Source organism: Pleurodeles waltl, chromosome 6 (assembly GCF_031143425.1).
Source record: "Pleurodeles waltl isolate 20211129_DDA chromosome 6, aPleWal1.hap1.20221129, whole genome shotgun sequence".
In the NCBI taxonomy this organism is placed as follows: Eukaryota; Metazoa; Chordata; class Amphibia; order Caudata; family Salamandridae; genus Pleurodeles; species Pleurodeles waltl.
In genome coordinates, this window is record NC_090445.1 from 1,460,276,042 (window position 1) to 1,460,293,031 (window position 16,990).

General features: G+C 42.9%; 1 protein-coding gene across 34 annotated transcripts in view; it reads left to right on the plus strand.

Moving 5' to 3' along the window:
* ANK3 (ankyrin 3) overlaps window positions 1-16,990 on the plus strand; it is a 1,678,649-nt gene that overhangs the window by 1,091,281 nt on the left and 570,378 nt on the right. For all 34 annotated transcript variants that reach the window (XM_069240922.1, XM_069240928.1, XM_069240923.1 and 31 more), the window contains one exon: window positions 6,430-6,528. In XM_069240922.1, coding sequence (XP_069097023.1) covers window positions 6,430-6,528 — 99 coding nt within the window. The remainder of the gene's footprint in view (window positions 1-6,429; window positions 6,529-16,990) is intronic.

Sequence of the window (16,990 nt, forward strand, 5' to 3'; positions counted from 1 at the left end):
GTGTCTTGACTTAAGGGTACCAGCAGTGCTTGGGTTAATTCATACTGTATTTTCTCTCAGTATAGTGCTTCACATGCCATTTACGTACATCCCCGTGCTCTTCCCTTTTCTGCTTTTCCACTGTTGACTCCTCTCCTGTGGAAAGCAATCCCACTGCCCTCACCCATTTCTCCTAATCCCCCTTCTCACCCCTCATCTTTCATGTTGCCACACTTCATTCTGAGTGGAGCAGTGACCCCCTGTTCCCCCCAATTAATGAAGTAGAGGGTGAAAAAAAAAAAATAATAATAATAATAATAACAGTTCATTCTCTGTGTAGTTTAATTCGTACCAGGGAGTCAAGGATTTATGACTGGAGCTAGGTAAAAGTACTGCTGAAGTTGTTTACTAATGTTCACTGGCACATGTTCAGTTCTCAGCTGTGAAATTCCAGAGCAGGATGGCATAGGCCAGTAAGAAAGTTCTTAGTCAAGGCTGTTTATAGATGCTAGTATTGGAAGAGAGGAGACAATGTGCCATAGATGAAGATTTAGTTGCCTTTTCATTGCTCTGTGTTTTTCACTACATGAGGTTGCTGAAGGACAGAAGTTATGTGGTTTTGTGGAGCTTTATGTTTCCAATGGTGAAATAGTGCTGCCGGAAGTTAATGTTCGATTGCATTAGTAGAGTTGTGTTTACCACAGGGTCCACTAGTAGGGGTGCTAGAACCTCATGAGGGTTCAGGTGCTTTAGAACAACTGTGTGGCTATAATGATTGGTCTGACAGTGGTGCAGCTGGGTGATCAATAGGTGCATTGGCAGGGCTGCATAGCACTACCACTCCTTGGATAGCCGGAGGACCCACCTCAGATTTAGGGTGTAACAGTACAGTTTATAGCACAGACAGGTGTGTGGATTTCAGTATTGGATTAGAATAGTGTAATGCAGCAGAAGAATGTACAACTTCTGCATCTGACATAGATTGGTACCACTTCACTGTGATGGAGTGGTGCTGCTGGGCGAATTATATTGGCTAAATGTCCTAGGCCCCCTACCAACCTGAATGTTGCACCACCCAATGCCACCACACATTGATGAAGTTGTTCCATGTGGATCATTTTCACAGCAACTAATTACCTACTGCTCAGGGGAGGACAGGACCTTGAGCAAGGACACACATTTGCTATTCGCGGCAAACCATTGTTTCTTAGCTTCACGTGCAATTAGGACGTGTGATATTGTCATCCTGACAGCTGTTGCAGTGCATCAACTAAACTTTTAAAACAAACCCAGGCACCTTGCTTTTCAGATGGTTGCTTAATCTTGGTACATCTGTTTTATTGAACAGATATTAAAACATGTAGGGGGTCATTTTGACCTCTGCGGTCTTTTTTAAAGACCGCCGAGGGACCGCCGTGCAGTAGAGCGCCCGTGCAGGCGGTTTGCTGCTCGGCCTATTATGACCATTGGCAGCTCTCCGTCCCTTTACGGACGGAGAGCCGCCAACAGCCATACTGGCGGGAGGCGGGGAAGTGGAGGTTGCCCCACCTCCACCGCCACGCCAACAGAACACCGCCCAGCGAATCACGTCCTGTGAGTCGCCGTGGCGGTGTTCTGTTGGCAGTGTGGTATCGGCAGAGCTGCCCCCATGGCTCCCGTCCCCTCCCGAAGGATCGACGGACCAGGTAAGTCGATCGTCCGTTAGGGGAGGGGGGTGGGGGGGGTGTTTTGTGTTGTGTGCATGCATGGGGGTGTGCGTGTGTGTATGTAGAGGGGGTGTGTGAGTGCATGTATGCCTGCAGGGGTGCTGTCTGTATGGGAATGAGTGTGTGTATGTCTGTGGGTATGTCTGTATGGATGTGTGCGTGTATGTTTGAATGTGGGTGTGCGTGTCTGACTGTGTGTGTGGATGTTGGCATGTATGTCGGTGTATGTCGGTGTGTGTGCTTGTGTGTGTTGGTGGTGCCTGCATGCGTGTCGGGTGTGTGTGAGTTATGTGATGTTGGGGGTCGGGGTGGGGAGGGGGGCCCTGACACCTTTGGGGGGTGGCAGGGGTGGTGGGGCGTGTAGGGGAGGATTTCGGGTTGGGGAGACCCCTATCAGTGCCAGGGAAGGAATTCCCTGGCACTGATAGTGCTTACCGCCATGGATTTCATGGCAGTTCAAACCGCTGGAAATCCACGGCGGTAAGCCGGGTCCAAATACCACCGGGGTATAGTGACGGCCGCCGGGCTGGAGACCCAGGTCTCCAGCTCGGCGGTCGTCTCCGCCCTGGCGGGCGGAACGGAGAACCGTCGGATGACCATGGCAGTAAACAACATGGTCATAATTCCACAAGGTAAGACCGCCAGCCTGTTGGCGGTCTTACCGCCGGTTCTCCGCCTTCCGTGAGGGTCGTAATGACCCCCGTAATGTTTTATTGCACCAAAGTACATGCCTTATTTTGAACGTGCACAGTAAGATATATGCACCACTGTCAGTCAGCCTTGTTTAAGATGATAGGATGAAAGTGTTAAAATTGGATCATTCTGAGTACATTCCAATACATCATGATTAGCTTGTCTGTGCTATTACAGACGGACCAGCCTTGTGAAAATCAGTCTTTACCCAACCTACTGCCCAGAGGAGACAGTTCAGTGGAGCTGCCAAATGGAGTCCTGTGTTTCAACTTATTGAAGCTCATTGTAGTGGTGCAGCTTGAGTCACCATGGCGTAGTGAGCTTAGCACAGACATCTGCGTATTCCCATGCCATTTACTGCAGCATGTACAACACACAGGTGCCATATTTAAATTCTTGAATTATTCACACTGTTTTAAGTATTACATCAAGTTGGATAAGCAGACATTGCTGGTGAGAAATCACGACTGGTGAAACTTTCTCTGGAAGTGAGTCCGTTAATGGCATTAGTCTGAAAGACATTGTAAAATGGTCACTTGGACACAAGCCTTGTATTGAAAGTTATTAAATGCTATAAGGTACTGGATAAATACTCTCCATTGCCTAAATATATTCTTGCATTTAAAACAATCTAAACAGCTTTGTTAACATAAGTCAGTTTTCATAATTCCTGGTTTGTAATGACATTAGTACAGAACAAAGATATTTAAGGGTGGTTCATGGTAACTTAATACATGATAATTTGAATGTCTCTCAGGAGAATTACTTATCATATAGGGCTGACTATAAGAGTTAACTAGCGGCAACGGGTTGCTATATTTTGAGTCTACATGACAGGATTTATAATTTGTAATGTAAAAGAGGAATGTAGATCATTTTGGTATTGCGTGAATCTGAATTATACTTGTATACATCTCGATCTTCTTGGAGTGTGTAATCCCTGAGACTGCTTGGTTTCACTATATTTCAGCGTTGTGTGGCTGCGCAAAAGAATTTAATATATGTTCTCAAATGGAACACTAGGGTGGCTGATACAGAGTTGCTGGATTTGATAGCATCATCCCCAGTCAAAAGAATATTCCAGACAGCAATATTACCAAGGACAGTGTTACTAAGACAATCTCCTAACAATTCCATTAGAGACAAATCAGGATTGGACAGCATTTTGGCCTCCTTATTTATGTTTTTGCCCATTGCAGACCTGGCAAGGAGTGATTTTTAAACCAATTATTTTTGCATGAGATATATTTTTTATTCCAAAAGTGTCCTTCTTCTTACAGATTATTTGCCATTGGACTGGGCCTTAATCCCCTTTGAGCAGGACGGATTTCCTGAATATCATTGAATATCAGAACACAGTTTCATTCTATGGACTTGGGCTGTGTTAATGTTGCTTTTATGTAGAATTTCGATCTGAATTTGATCTTGTGATCATTTCAATATTTTGGGCTAAATTGGAGAGTTGGATGATCCCCATGATTTTTTTCTCTTTGCTAAAAACTTTAAATACTCTAAACTAACTTCAGATAGTGGTAAACTTGATGGCAGGTTGACACCACTAATACATGTCAAAAATCGTTTCAAGCAGGGCTGTGTCTTATCCCCCGCACAGTTTTGTCTTTTTCTTAGTAGATTTTCCAAAGGAATTGGAAGTAATCTACTAATTTCCAAGCAAAATATGGATACAGCACGTTGATTGTCATGGTATACAGACAACCTAGTTTTAATGGTTTATACTTCTTTAGATTTACTCCGTAAATTGACCCCTTTGGAAAAGTACTGTTTATAAAATAAACTGATAATTAATTGAGAGAAAACAAAGATTATTTTCTTTATCAAAGAGAAAAGACCAAATTATATCTGGCTCTTTTTTGGAATGTGTATAATTTTACAAATAACTGGGAGTAAATTTCAATTAAAAATAGGCATGGTTGAGCATCTTAGTTTGACTAAAGCCAGGGCCAGTTGAGTACTGTTAGTACTGGCTTTATAGTTACTCCACTTCTCAAGTCTTTTAAGGGGAAGGCTATTCTCTTTACTTTATTGTGCAGGCATTTTGGCTGTTCCTTAGAGAAAGCATTGCCAAGGACTAGAAAATACTTTAGAGTAAAGAATATTCAGACTTCTTTCTCTAACTGTGACTAAGGTAATACATGTTGTATTAGGGAGAAGTGCATGGAATATTTTGGTAGGAATTGGAATTTGAAGGTTTTTTCTATTCTCTTAACTTTGCCATACCTAGAAATACTTTGTGTTGTAAAGCTCTGCTGAAGGGAGCATATTCCCTCTCACAACTTTGCCAAAAGTGTGGCCTTCTTATTAAAATGTTTTTTGATATGTCACAGTGTCTTTCAAGAAAAACATTAGGAAAAAAGTATCTGTGCTCACAGTGTAAGCAAACTCAAAGGTTTTCAATACCTTTGGAAACAAGGCCTCAATTGCTGTTTCCATTTTTGCGAGAAAGTGCAGTTTTTACCTGTTTGGAGAAGTTACCCATTGGAAAACTGAGTCTTGAGGTTTTGAAGTATAGAAGAAATTACATCTGGTGTGGGCGATGTATGAATCAAGGTAACAAATGTATAAAAATCGGAATTGTTTATGTTATATGAATACACAAAGTGAATTTACACACTTTTTAATTAATTGCTCACTTTTTCTAACTTGGCAACAGAAAATTGTTCATCCATTGTTGTATCATTATGGCACAGTAAATTGAACATTAGAATAGGATTTGGCATGTAAAATGAGGATGTGAATGTTGCATTATTTATAGCGCTATTTGTAATGAATGTTAGAGAAAATACATCTTAAATTGTAATGCTGAATAAATGTTATGTCTTATTTGACCATTATTTTATAAGATGGCAACCTTAATACATTTTCTTAATATTAAAAAGAAAATGTTTAATTGATCTGAAGCACTGGTCAATACTGTGTGTTTAATCCGCTCATTATTATTTTACTTGTTAAGAGACTTACCAGTCGAGATCCAAACTTTGTAAATCATTCTTGGTGACATATTAAATACCCCTCCCCCCCAATACCACGTCCCCTCTGAACAGGCATAACATTCAATTCCAGACAGGTTTCATCCTTGGTGGTGCCTGAGTATTTCAAAATTGACCTATGATATGCAGAAACCTTTCCTTCTCTGTAGTACTGGCTGACTTATTCCTGTATTTGGCCATTTCATTTCTGTTAGCCCGGAGGCACTGTCTAGTTGGGTTCTCCGTTTGCATCTCCAAAGGCCAGGAACATATTTCATTATTTTACTAAAAGCCTAATAGGGTTGTGCCCTAGTCCCTCTTAATTTCATCACCTGTTCTCCAAATATTTTGACTTTTACTTTGTGAGACTTGAAAGAGTTGGGTCTATTACATAAGAAATGTCCCCTACCTGAACACAGAGTATTTGTTTCATTTGCCATGCTTTGTATTTTAAAATTACTCTGCTGATTTGGATGGGAATGTCACCTTGCAAATTAGACACCTACCACAGATCAGCAGTGTATGACAAAGGCTCCTGAGAGTTGGGAATTTTTGCCTACAGTAAACCAAGCCTGGTACTATATGACTTTATATAATGATGTACCTCCCACCTAGTAGTAGGCCCAAATGCCCTTTATTCAGTGATTCTTGCAACATTTTATGTTTGTATGTCACAATGTAGACACAATGGCGTCAAAATCACTTTCAAAATGTAACTATATTTATGTGCACAGATAACCTCAACTAAAGGTGCCAATGTGTTTATATATTGATACTTCCCTTAGATATCATTAGATCACAATTTAGAACATTGTTGATGGAGGTTGGATTTTAAATAGGTAAATTCAATCACACTTAATTCTCATTGTAACTTGTAACATGGATGTTCACAATGTATGTATACTGCTTAATGCTGCCTAAAATCTTGCTACTTTTTAATACTGTTCCCTTCATGGCATTATTGGGGTTCATTGCCGATTCTAAGAGCATAATTATGTGTGTCTCATGAAAGGGGGACTAAAGGAAAGTGAGTGACCTCTCTGTTGTACTATCTTGTCTTTCAGAAAGGGAACACAGCATTACATATAGCATCTCTGGCTGGGCAAGCGCAAGTGGTCACGGTTTTAGTAACAAATGGGGCCAACGTCAACTCTCAGTCTCAGGTAAACCTCTTCTATGTACTAGATGTCTCTGTGCGGTCAACCTTTGTACGCATATTCAGGTTTGTGATCTACACAATTATTTCATATTGCTTACAGTGGACTAGAGCATTGGACTGATTAATCCCTCCATTAAAAAAATGTTACATTGTACGCATTGCTGTAGAGTAAAATATCTACTTCTTTGTTCTACTTGAATTGCACAAAAGTGTGTCTTACTAACAATTGCATGTGTTATTGCCTCAGATCACGAAGAACCGAGAAACATAAACAGTCCAGAGAGAATTAGCATTCCATGTAAAGAGATATTAGCATTCAAATTAAAGAAATAGGGTCTGTGCTGTGAAAATGTGGAAGGATCAGCATTGTCCTATGCAGCTCGTCGTACTGTCCCCATCTCCATATCTCTTCTTAAATCATTTTTAAAAAAAGCCTGGAAAGTGATCCATGAGTGGATTGGGAATCCAGGGTTGAGGGCCTTTTTGCCTGATGATCATTTTCACCAGCTCTGAGTTCTTAAGCTCAGTTCTGTTCCAACACCTTCGTCACGTTTCATACCTGTGCCCTCTAGTGGAACTGATTTCCAGTGAGAAACCCTCGATGCTGCAGCCTGACCGCCCTCCTCCCCGACTTTGAATCTCAGCAGCCCATTTATCCACTCTGTCTCCCCTCCCACCGACGCTTTGTTTAGCGGCACATTAATTCGAAATTGCTTCATTAAATATTAATTTAGTGCAGGGACGAAAATGAGCTGTAGCAGCCGTATTCGTGCAAGAACTGTGCCACTGTTAAATTATTAAAACCTGTTACAAAATGCTGCCATAAAGCATATGATTTCGGATAGGTAAAAACGTTTTCCGAGTTTGTGACAATAGGAATATTTACTATTGTTGCTTTTCCTGAAATCTCGTAAATTTGTAGTATGATCATCATTCAGGCCAGCGCCTGTTTTTTTTTTTATTGTCTGGCTTGATAGCTCAGCTGTCTGCAGACAATTGTGTGTCACTGGGAGAGGGGCGTTGGCCCCTTCCGCATGTTAGGGGCTAAGAGTACCTGTTTTGATTGGGCAGAGGTTGTGTGCTTCCGCAAGAAAGCGCTTGCCCTTCGGGTGACCGCCCGTCCGTAAATTTCACGGACTGTCCGTAATTTCGCCCTGCTGTCCGTTGTCCGTGATGAAAGCTTTAACGGACGGCATTTGTCCGTAATTTTAGCTTTCACCTAAAGGGCAACGGAGGCAGGTCGAAATTACGGGCAGAGGAGTTTCCCCAGCTGGACTGGAAGGCAGGGGGTCTCCTGTGCTCTGAGGGAGGGAGGGAGGGGCAGACAGATAAGAATAGGCCTTCTTGCCAGGGGGTCTCTTTCCCTAAACACATGCAAATGTGGGCAACTCCTAAATCTGCAAATACAAAGGGGCTTGAAAACCTGCATTGACTTTACTAAAGTGAGTCACTTGAAGTTTTCTGGTGGCAAAGATATTTTTTTTCAGAGAGGTATTATAATGGTGTTCCAAGGTGAGCTGTGGAGTGTGTGGCTTTAATGGAGTGTTATAATTTTTTTTATCACTAGGTATAAACTGTATATTATTCAAATCTGTATTTGAGAAGCACTTTTTATTTATTTAACCGAAATGTATTTGCGCATTTTGTAGCAGCTTTTATTATGATGTAATTGTATTTTTCACATTTCTTTCAGGTACCACGGTACCTCATAGTACTAACAAACATTGGCAAAGCCAATAGGTCTAATCTACGAAAGAGTTTATGGCTTTGCTAATGTGTTTTAGCCATTAGCCATGTTATACACCAGAGTAGCTGCTGTTCAGCATGGCTTAAAGCTAGTGGCATAGTGGTGTGGAGTGGAGTAGACTAGCATAGGAGCAGTGGCGTAGAGCCCAGTGGTGCAAAGTACAGTGCAGTGGGGTACAGTGCAGTTGTTTAGAGTGCATTATTGTAGAGTGCAGTGGTTTAGAGTGCAGTGGCATGGAGTGGCAATGGACAGAGTAGAGTGGCATAGAGTGCAGTGGAGTAGAGTGGCATACAACAGAGTAGCAGAGAGAGCAGTAGTGTAGAGTGGTGCAGTGGCTTAGATTGCAGAGTAGACTCACATTGCAGGGAGTGCAGTGGTGTAGTGCAGAGTGGTGCAGAGTAGGGCAAAGTGCTGTAGAGTGGAGTGATGCAGAGTAGAATGGCATAGAGTGCAGTGGCATAGAATGCAGTAGTACATAGTACATTGGTGTATAGTATGGTGGTGGAGAGTGCAACACTGCAGAGTAGAGTGTCAGTGCCGTGATGTAGAGTGGAGTAGAGTGGCACAGAGCAGTGGCGTAGAGTACAGTGGTACAGAGTAGAGGGCAGTGGCGTACAGTGCAGTTGTTTAGAGTGCATTGGCGCAGAGTGCAGTGGCATAGAGTGGCATGGGGTAGAGTTACATAGAGTGCAGTGGAGTAGAGTGGCATACAATAGAGTAGCAGAGAGCGCAGTAATGCAGAGTGGTGTCATAGAGTGCAGAGTAGACTCATGTGGCATAGAGTGTAGTGGTGTAGAGTGGTGCAGAGTAGAGTGGTGTAGAGTATAGTGCCTAGAGTGCAGTGGCATAGAGTAGAGTGGTGTAGAGTGCAGAGGTGCAGAGTAGAGTGTCAGTGCAGTGGTGTAGAGTGGTACAGAGAACAGTGGCATAGAGTACAGTGGTGCAGAGTAAAGGGCAGTGCAGTTGTTTAGAGTGCACTGGTGTAGAGTGCAGTAGCATAGAGTGGCATTGGGCAGAGTAGAGTGGCATAGAATGCAGTGGAATAGAGTATATTGGTGCAAAATGCAGTAGTACAGGGCAGAGTGGTGTAGAGTATAGTGGCAACCAGAGCAGTGTTGCAGAGAGTCAGCTTGCAGTGGTGTAGAGTGCATTGAACTAGAGTGCAGTGGTCAGAGTGGTATAGAGTACAGTGGCGTAGAATAGATTGTTTCAGAGTAGAGTGCAGTTGCATAGAGTGGAGAGGTTCAGGGTAGAGTGCAGTGGCATAGAATGCAGTGGCACAGAGTGCAGTGGCATAAAGTAGATTATTTCACAGTAGAGTGAGGTGGCTTAGAGTGGAGAAGTGCAGGTTAGAGTGGAGTTGCATAAAGTGGCATAGAGTGTGATGGCATAGAGTAAAGTAGTGTAGAGTGCCGTGGCATAGAGTGCAGAGGTGCAGAGTAGATTAGAATGATGTACAGTGTATTGATGTAGAGTGCAGGGGCATAGAGTTGAGTGTTACAGAGTAAAGTGTATTAGCTTAGAGTGCAGTGGCGTACAGTGCAGCGTTGCAGAGTGGCAGAGAGTGGAGTTGTGCGGATTATATTGGTGTTGCCTAGACTGGAGTGGTATGGCGTGCAGACGAGCAGAGCGCAGTGGTGTAGAGAGGCGCAAAGTGCGGTGGCTTAGAGTAGAGTAGTACAGAGTAGAGTAGAGAGGCATAGTGTGAAGTAGCATAGAGAGCAGTGACATAATGTAGAGTGGTTCCGAATGGAGAAGAGAACAGTGGCATGGAGTGGCATAAAGTGGAGTGATACAGAGTAGGGTGCAATTCTGATATATTCTGAAGTCTATTTAAATGTTGTCATGTGATAGAAAAAACTCTTTCCTAACCCCAGTATCCAGCAAGATTGTTGCATAAATCCTCTCACTTTGAAGTCAGAGGAAGGAAAGTAAACACTAAGTTCCCACCGAAGACAGAGCCTGACATTTGACTTTGTTCTTTGAATGCACAGCAAATATGATGAGATAAGAACAAGATTTACAGGCCTGTTTACAGAAAGGGAGCACTCAGCAGGATACTGTAAATAAGGTTTTGGCAAGGGAAGGGACAAATTCAAGCTGCATGGCCTAAAACAAATAAAGCCAGCAAATTGAAAGCAACAAATTGTGAGTTACAAACAACAAGGCCAATGGCAAGCAACGGGCAGAATGCATTCACAAGGAAGCACTATGAATTTACTTAAAGTGACAGCTGTGGGATACTTTGTGGGGAAAGTCCAGTATTTTAGACCATATCTTGCAGAGGTTTGGCTACATCAATCACCCAGGTAGTATGACAAGAAGACCTGGAGTGGTTTCCATGTTGCAGGATAGGTCTGTACACCCATTCTATCAGTTTGCCACCATTTCCTATGGTACAGAGCTTCTGGCACACCTCTTGTAGGGTTAGTGCTAGGTAGCAGACATGAAATAGGGCATTTAATGATTATTTAAGGTGGTTGTAAGTAAGGAGTTGACCGGGGTGAAGATGGTAGTCTGCCACAAGGGTTTGGAAATTTAGTAGCTCACTGTTCAGAAACAAAGTCCCCAATTTTAAGACACCTGCAACATGCCACTGATAGAGTTGCTCTGAGCACAGCCATCCTGTGTGAGTGGGAAGGCTTAGCAAAGGTAGTGCAGGAGCATAGGGTTTCTTTGTGTCAGTGAGTTTACAGGTTCTGGCAAGGCAAGAGAAAGCCATGCATGATAACCCCGGATGGTGATCCATAGAATGGTCAGTAGGAAACGATGAGCAGTGCATTAAGCCTTCCTTAAAAGTCTTTACTGGTAAACCCCATCTCATGCAGGGAGGTGGGCAGAAAGCCAGCGAGCCACCCATTGGACCTGTGCAGCTGAATAATAGCATTCTAAGTCCAGAAGACCTAATCCACCCGCAGTCACAGTTAGCTTTAGAGTGGAAAGAGCTCCCGATGGCGCCGCAGCGACCAAATCAGATGTGTGGCCTGTCTGAAGAAGGAATGAAGGATGAGCAGGGGAAGGTTTGCAAAATAATACTATCATTGGGGTAGCACACCATCTTCGCTAGTGCCACATGGCCTCTACAGACAGCAGAAGAGAAGACCAAAAAGCAAACTGGGCTTGGAGAGACCGTTCGCTCTGCCTAGGTTTTCATCGTGGAAATAAGTGTAAGAATGGTAGATATTAATCACTAGGTATCAAAAGGTAACTGGTTCCCAGTTCAATCTGAGATCTAATTGTGTATGAAGGCGAAAACAGTGCCATATGTTAATGAAACACTAATTAAATTTAAAAATAAATAAATTTTGTTTGTGCAATTTACATCCCAAATATTTTGAAGATTGTATGTGTACTTGACACTTAGGGATAACCCAGATCTCTAGTTTGGCTTTTGCTCAATTTCAAAACCATATAAAGACATGGACTAAGCGGGCAATTGCCTTGCACAACCTTACAAGGGGTCTGGCCCCTGCTCACCCTTCACAAGCACTAACAGCGAACTGTTGCACCAGAAGAGTTTGCCAAGGTGGATGGGTGTTGATTATTCAACCACTTGACAGTGCCCCTTCTGTTTCGCTCCTGTGTGCAGACAATTCCCCAGGTACCCAATACCTTCAAATAGTCTTGGTGGACCCATCTTGTCTGATTTTAGGAATTGCCCCACCTTGTTCTTCTCTTATTTATTTATCCAGTTGTTAGCAACAACCCTTTGAATTACTTGCCGTGGATCTCCCATTTGATCTCGATTTCATCCTACTCTTTTATTATCTTTGATTGGTAGTCCGGGCTCCCATTTCTGAGATAAATGTAGAGTCCCAAACATACACTCTAGTGCAGTGAGACTACAGACAAGTTATGGGTACATCACATCCTGTCATTAGGTGTGAGACTGTCACCCACACCATCTGCCCTGCCTCTTTAAAAAAAAATTGGTTGAAAGTCCATGGGCGGTTGCGGTAAGCCAGATGTTTTTGTTTAATTTGTTTAAACTAGCATAAGGTTAATTACCTTAATGTTTCCCAAACTGTTTGCCAGGGGTTTTGAAATGTTCAGAAACATAATCAAAATGTTGCTGTTACTTTCTCTTCAGGAAAGATCGGGTAGATTTGGGTAGGGGTGATGGCCTTGCCGTGAAGGGCATTAATTTACTACTGAACAAGGACGTAATGTGACACCTGTCTGTAGCACACCAGGAGGCAATCACAAAAGGTCCACAGTGAATAAATAGTGCTATGTTGAAAAAGAGTACATAAATGCACTGACAACATAGTGAGGCATGGCCTCTCTTGCGTGTGTCTGTAAAACTGACGTTTGTTCTTGAATTTTTGTCCTGAATTTTGACCTTTTGTCCGGAATTTTTGTCCTGAATTTTGACCCTTTGTCCTGAATTTTTTACAGTCCTGTCCAGAATTTGCCTCAATGCCAGGTGGTCACACAGCTGTAATCAGTGTGTATGTTTATACAGCTTCCTGAGCTTGAACATTCCAGTGCTATTAAGTGTCTTAGATAACTAGCTAATTCATGGCGTTTCTCTCAGGCAGCAGCACAGATAGGATGAGACAGAAAACGCACATGGATGTTTAGGTATGGCTTGACAGTGCAATTATTAGCCAGACCTCTTGGCATTGTCAGGGCTTACTCTAACTGAATTTGTTTTGCCCGAACAGGAGGTTCCATATTCCCCCAATAAAAGACAGTTTTTCCAGAATTCCGATTCATTCCCATTCCATCTGCTTCTCCTTGGGGGGAAGCTGTACACAGTTACATGTAATGACGCACTGTTTCAAAGGAATAGGATGGCTCTTACATCCTGGAAAAACGACACCCTTCAGGAAGACGATATATAGAACGTCCCAAACTCTAAAATGTGATATACTCACGCCTGAACCTCACAAATGAGAGTACTTTCCAGGGAACCGAAAAATCCAAGGCACACGCTGGTAACTTGGTGACCTTTTACAGAATCATTAACATTGGTTTGGAAGGCGTTATTTTGCCCTTTGAGCTGGGTCGTGTAATCATACGAACAACAGTTGTATGCCAGTGCAGCGGAGAGCAGTTGTATGCCAGTGCAGCGGAGAGCAGTTGTATGCCAGTGCAGCGGAGAGCAGTTGTATGCCAGTGCAGCGGAGAGCAGTTGTATGACAGTGCAGCGGAGAGCAGTTGTATGACAGTGCAAAACTGCTCGTTTGAGTTTTAACAGTTTATCTAAAGTAGTTCTCAGTTGTAAGAAATAGGTGCATGCACTGTTTAGAAGTGGATATTTGTAGCCATTACCAGAGCTGTTCTTTTTGGTAATCTCATTTAGAAGTTATATTTACTGGAGCCATAACTTTGCAAATTGCAGTTTTTTGAAAATAGCATTACATTCCTTTTCCAAACATTTTAGAAATTGAAAAATCTCCCTTTATTTTTAATTTTGTGACTTGTCACTTTGCTGATGGTCCAGGTCACCTTGATTCTTACTCAGCCTGAGTCATTTATTGTTGGTTTGTGAACGAAACTTGAAGGGGCCCAACTGCAAAGTACCTGGAGGGAGCCCCCTCCCCCTGGACCCAGCCAGGGGCCCGTGCACAGTGTACTGTTATGAGGGCCCCCCTGAAACTCGGGCCCCTACACCACGGCGGCCTTTGTTACGCCACTGGTTTGTGATATATGAGCCATCCAAATACCCAAATTGTGTCCCAGGACATGTTTGGTATAGCTCTACCAGCACAATTCGCAGAGGTCAACTAAGCTGATCCTTAAAATAGCGCCCAGGGATTCAGGTGTGGGAATTACCTCGAGCTGCACCTTCTATTTCCCTGGGGTGGGCAAGTAACAGAAAAGTTAGCACTTTCCCTTGAGCTCTTGTCTTTTCCTCCAAAAATGTATTCAAAGAAATTTCACCTCGTGTCAGGAGATTGCAGACTGCTCTGCAGGTGGAAAAAAGAACCCGTGTGGTGAGGAAGATTGGCTTTTCTTTTGCTTCAAATGGCTGTGCTCAGAATCCATTTTGCACCTATTCTATCAATTTGTCCCGTCTGATACTGCTCCCGCTTGCAGCAAAAACACTTTTGTAGAGGTTTAAGACCCTTTTCCATAAGTTAAGGCATTAGGAACAAGAAATGGAACGCATCCTGAGTCCTCATTAAATGTTAACGCAAATAGGCCATGCTAGGCGCACTGAACAAAGACATGGAGGCAAGTGAGAAATGTATGGATACCTAGAGCAGCGTGAGAGAAGGATCTCCTGACAGAATAATTGGCTGTAGGACGCAGTAGGGTAGATATCACACACCAGTGTTACGGAGGGTAATGGCTGCCAGGCTTCTGGCTGTGGATCATCAGTGTGAGGGTCTCGGCAGACAGGAACCTTCGACCCTTCACAATGGCAGGTTGATTCCTTTATTGAGGAATCCGAAGCCACATGAAGGCTAGCTCTCCAGGAGAAAAGAATGCTTGTGGATTCATTTGCAATGATAAAGGGAATTACAGAGATGATAGAGCACCTCCCTCTGCTAACACGTCTGCAAAGCTATTTAAAAATAGAGGGTGAAAAGTGCATTGATGGATTCCAAGTCCCCAACATAACAACTGTGACAAAGAATGGAAAATCCTTCCCTCGCTTGTCCGCTGCCTCAAAGCTGACGAGCCCTATCTTTATGCGTTCCCACTCTATTTTCTTCAGACTTAGATTTGAGGAGAGGGGTTGATATTGAATATAACACTCTTGTAATTGCTGCAGTCCTTAGGGATGTGTGATTTTTATCTAACCTCTTAGTGTTCGTTGGCCTCATAGTTTTAACAGTGCTACTCTAGTTGCTTCGGAAATTCGATAGAGGTCTACTTTCAGCTAGTTTATTTCGAACTCTGGGGTTTGACTTTACTATGCTTGACAATGTAGATTTTCCTAGTAATTTATGACGGAAAGTCTTAATTTTATTAAAGACATGGAGGCAAATATTATGCATTCTTTTCTTACTTTATTCTCAATAGCAGCAGTCAAGAACTACGGCTCCCAAAAGGACTAGCAACAGGCTAGCCAATGGGAGCAAACAGAAACCAACAATAAACCAATAATGGAAACCCACTAACCATAGAGACTACCCTTGACTGCAAGCAGCCCTCTTTTCTTGAGCGAGCAAATCAAATAGAGTCATAAAACAAAGGGTAAATAAGTCCAACGATTGCTAGAGCAAGGGAAGCGGAGCAAAGGTCCTGAACACTGGCAATAAACCATGAGGACGTTGATGAAGGATGGCGATCCTGAGGAGATTGGAAAGCAGAATCCAGGGGATTTCCTTTGAAAAAGGAGGAGATGGAGCCAGCGGCGTTATCCCGAAGCTGGAGGCAATGCAGGAGTCGCTGGGTGGGAAAAAGAAAAATACATGTTAATAGAAATACTGCGGTGGGATAATATTCGCCTCTGTGTCTTTAATAAAATTAAGACTTTCCGTCATAAATTACTAGGAAAATCTACATTTTATGTCAAGACCGGAGGCTCTATTATGCAGGTTTAAAGCTTGTCAATAACCAATGAAGAAGCAGTTCTAACAGGTTTACAATAGAAGGTTTTGAAAACATTGTCATTAGAGCAATCTGCGACCTGAGAATGTCCTCCACACTAGACCCCAGAGAGAAAGCCTTGGAGGCCATAGCTCCCCTAGAAGAATGGGCTCCAAAAACGGAAATATCAATACCCGCCAGGGACATAATCCATTTAACCCATCGGGCCAAAGTTGCAGAAGCCACCAGATTGTGGGGTTTGCAAAAGGAAATCAAAAGTTGGTTATAAGGGGACGTTCTAAGGTTACAGGTTCTTTTTTCATACTCTTTTAAACAGAGACCCACACACAGCTTTGGTTTGTCAGGTAAGAAAAGGATAGAAGACAGAATGTAAATTGGTTTTGGTACGTTTGGAAATATGAAATAGAACACCTGAGGGCAAGAACTACCGGGCGGACACGTCTAGGGATTTAACATCCGATACTCGTTTAATTGAAATTAAACATAACAACATAGTTAGTTTTGCAGAAAGCATTTTAAGAGAAAGACTTGAATTGTCTGGCCAAGACAGAAGAAAATTCAAGACTAGGGAAACGTCCCAGACATGGGCATATTTGTCGGTTGGAGTTTTCAACAGTTTCACACCCTTTAAAAGTTGACAAATCAAGGGATGTACTCCAATTGGTTTGCCGTCAATATTTGAATGGTTCATAGATATAGCAGATCTGTAAAGGTTTATTGTCCGATAAGATTTACCTGTACCCGGTTGGGCAGCTAGAAAATTGATAATTACATTTAAATCTGTTGAAAAGGGATTGGCACATTTTCCCACACACCAGCCTGACCAAAGAGACCAAGCTGATCTGTAGGCTCGCCTTGTGCCGGGTGCCCATGCATTATTAATGAATTCCGAAGCTTCTGACGAAATAGGTAAGGACTGTTGGGAAGGCCGGAGATGTTCCAAGCTGAAAGGGTTAGAGAGTTGTCGAGAATTAGATTGTGGCGACAACCGAAAGGGTCTAGGAGAAGGGACGGAAACACCGGAAGCAGAACCGGAAAGTCTACCGCTAACTCGAGTAGAGGAGGAAACCAAACTTGGGATTGCCAGAAGGGCACTATCAGGACAAGAGACGCTTTCTGACGTCTGTACCTAGTTCAAGACTCTGTTGATTAGAATGAAAGGAGGAAAGGCATAATTGAGTGTCCGGGACCAATCTTGGAGAAAAGCGTC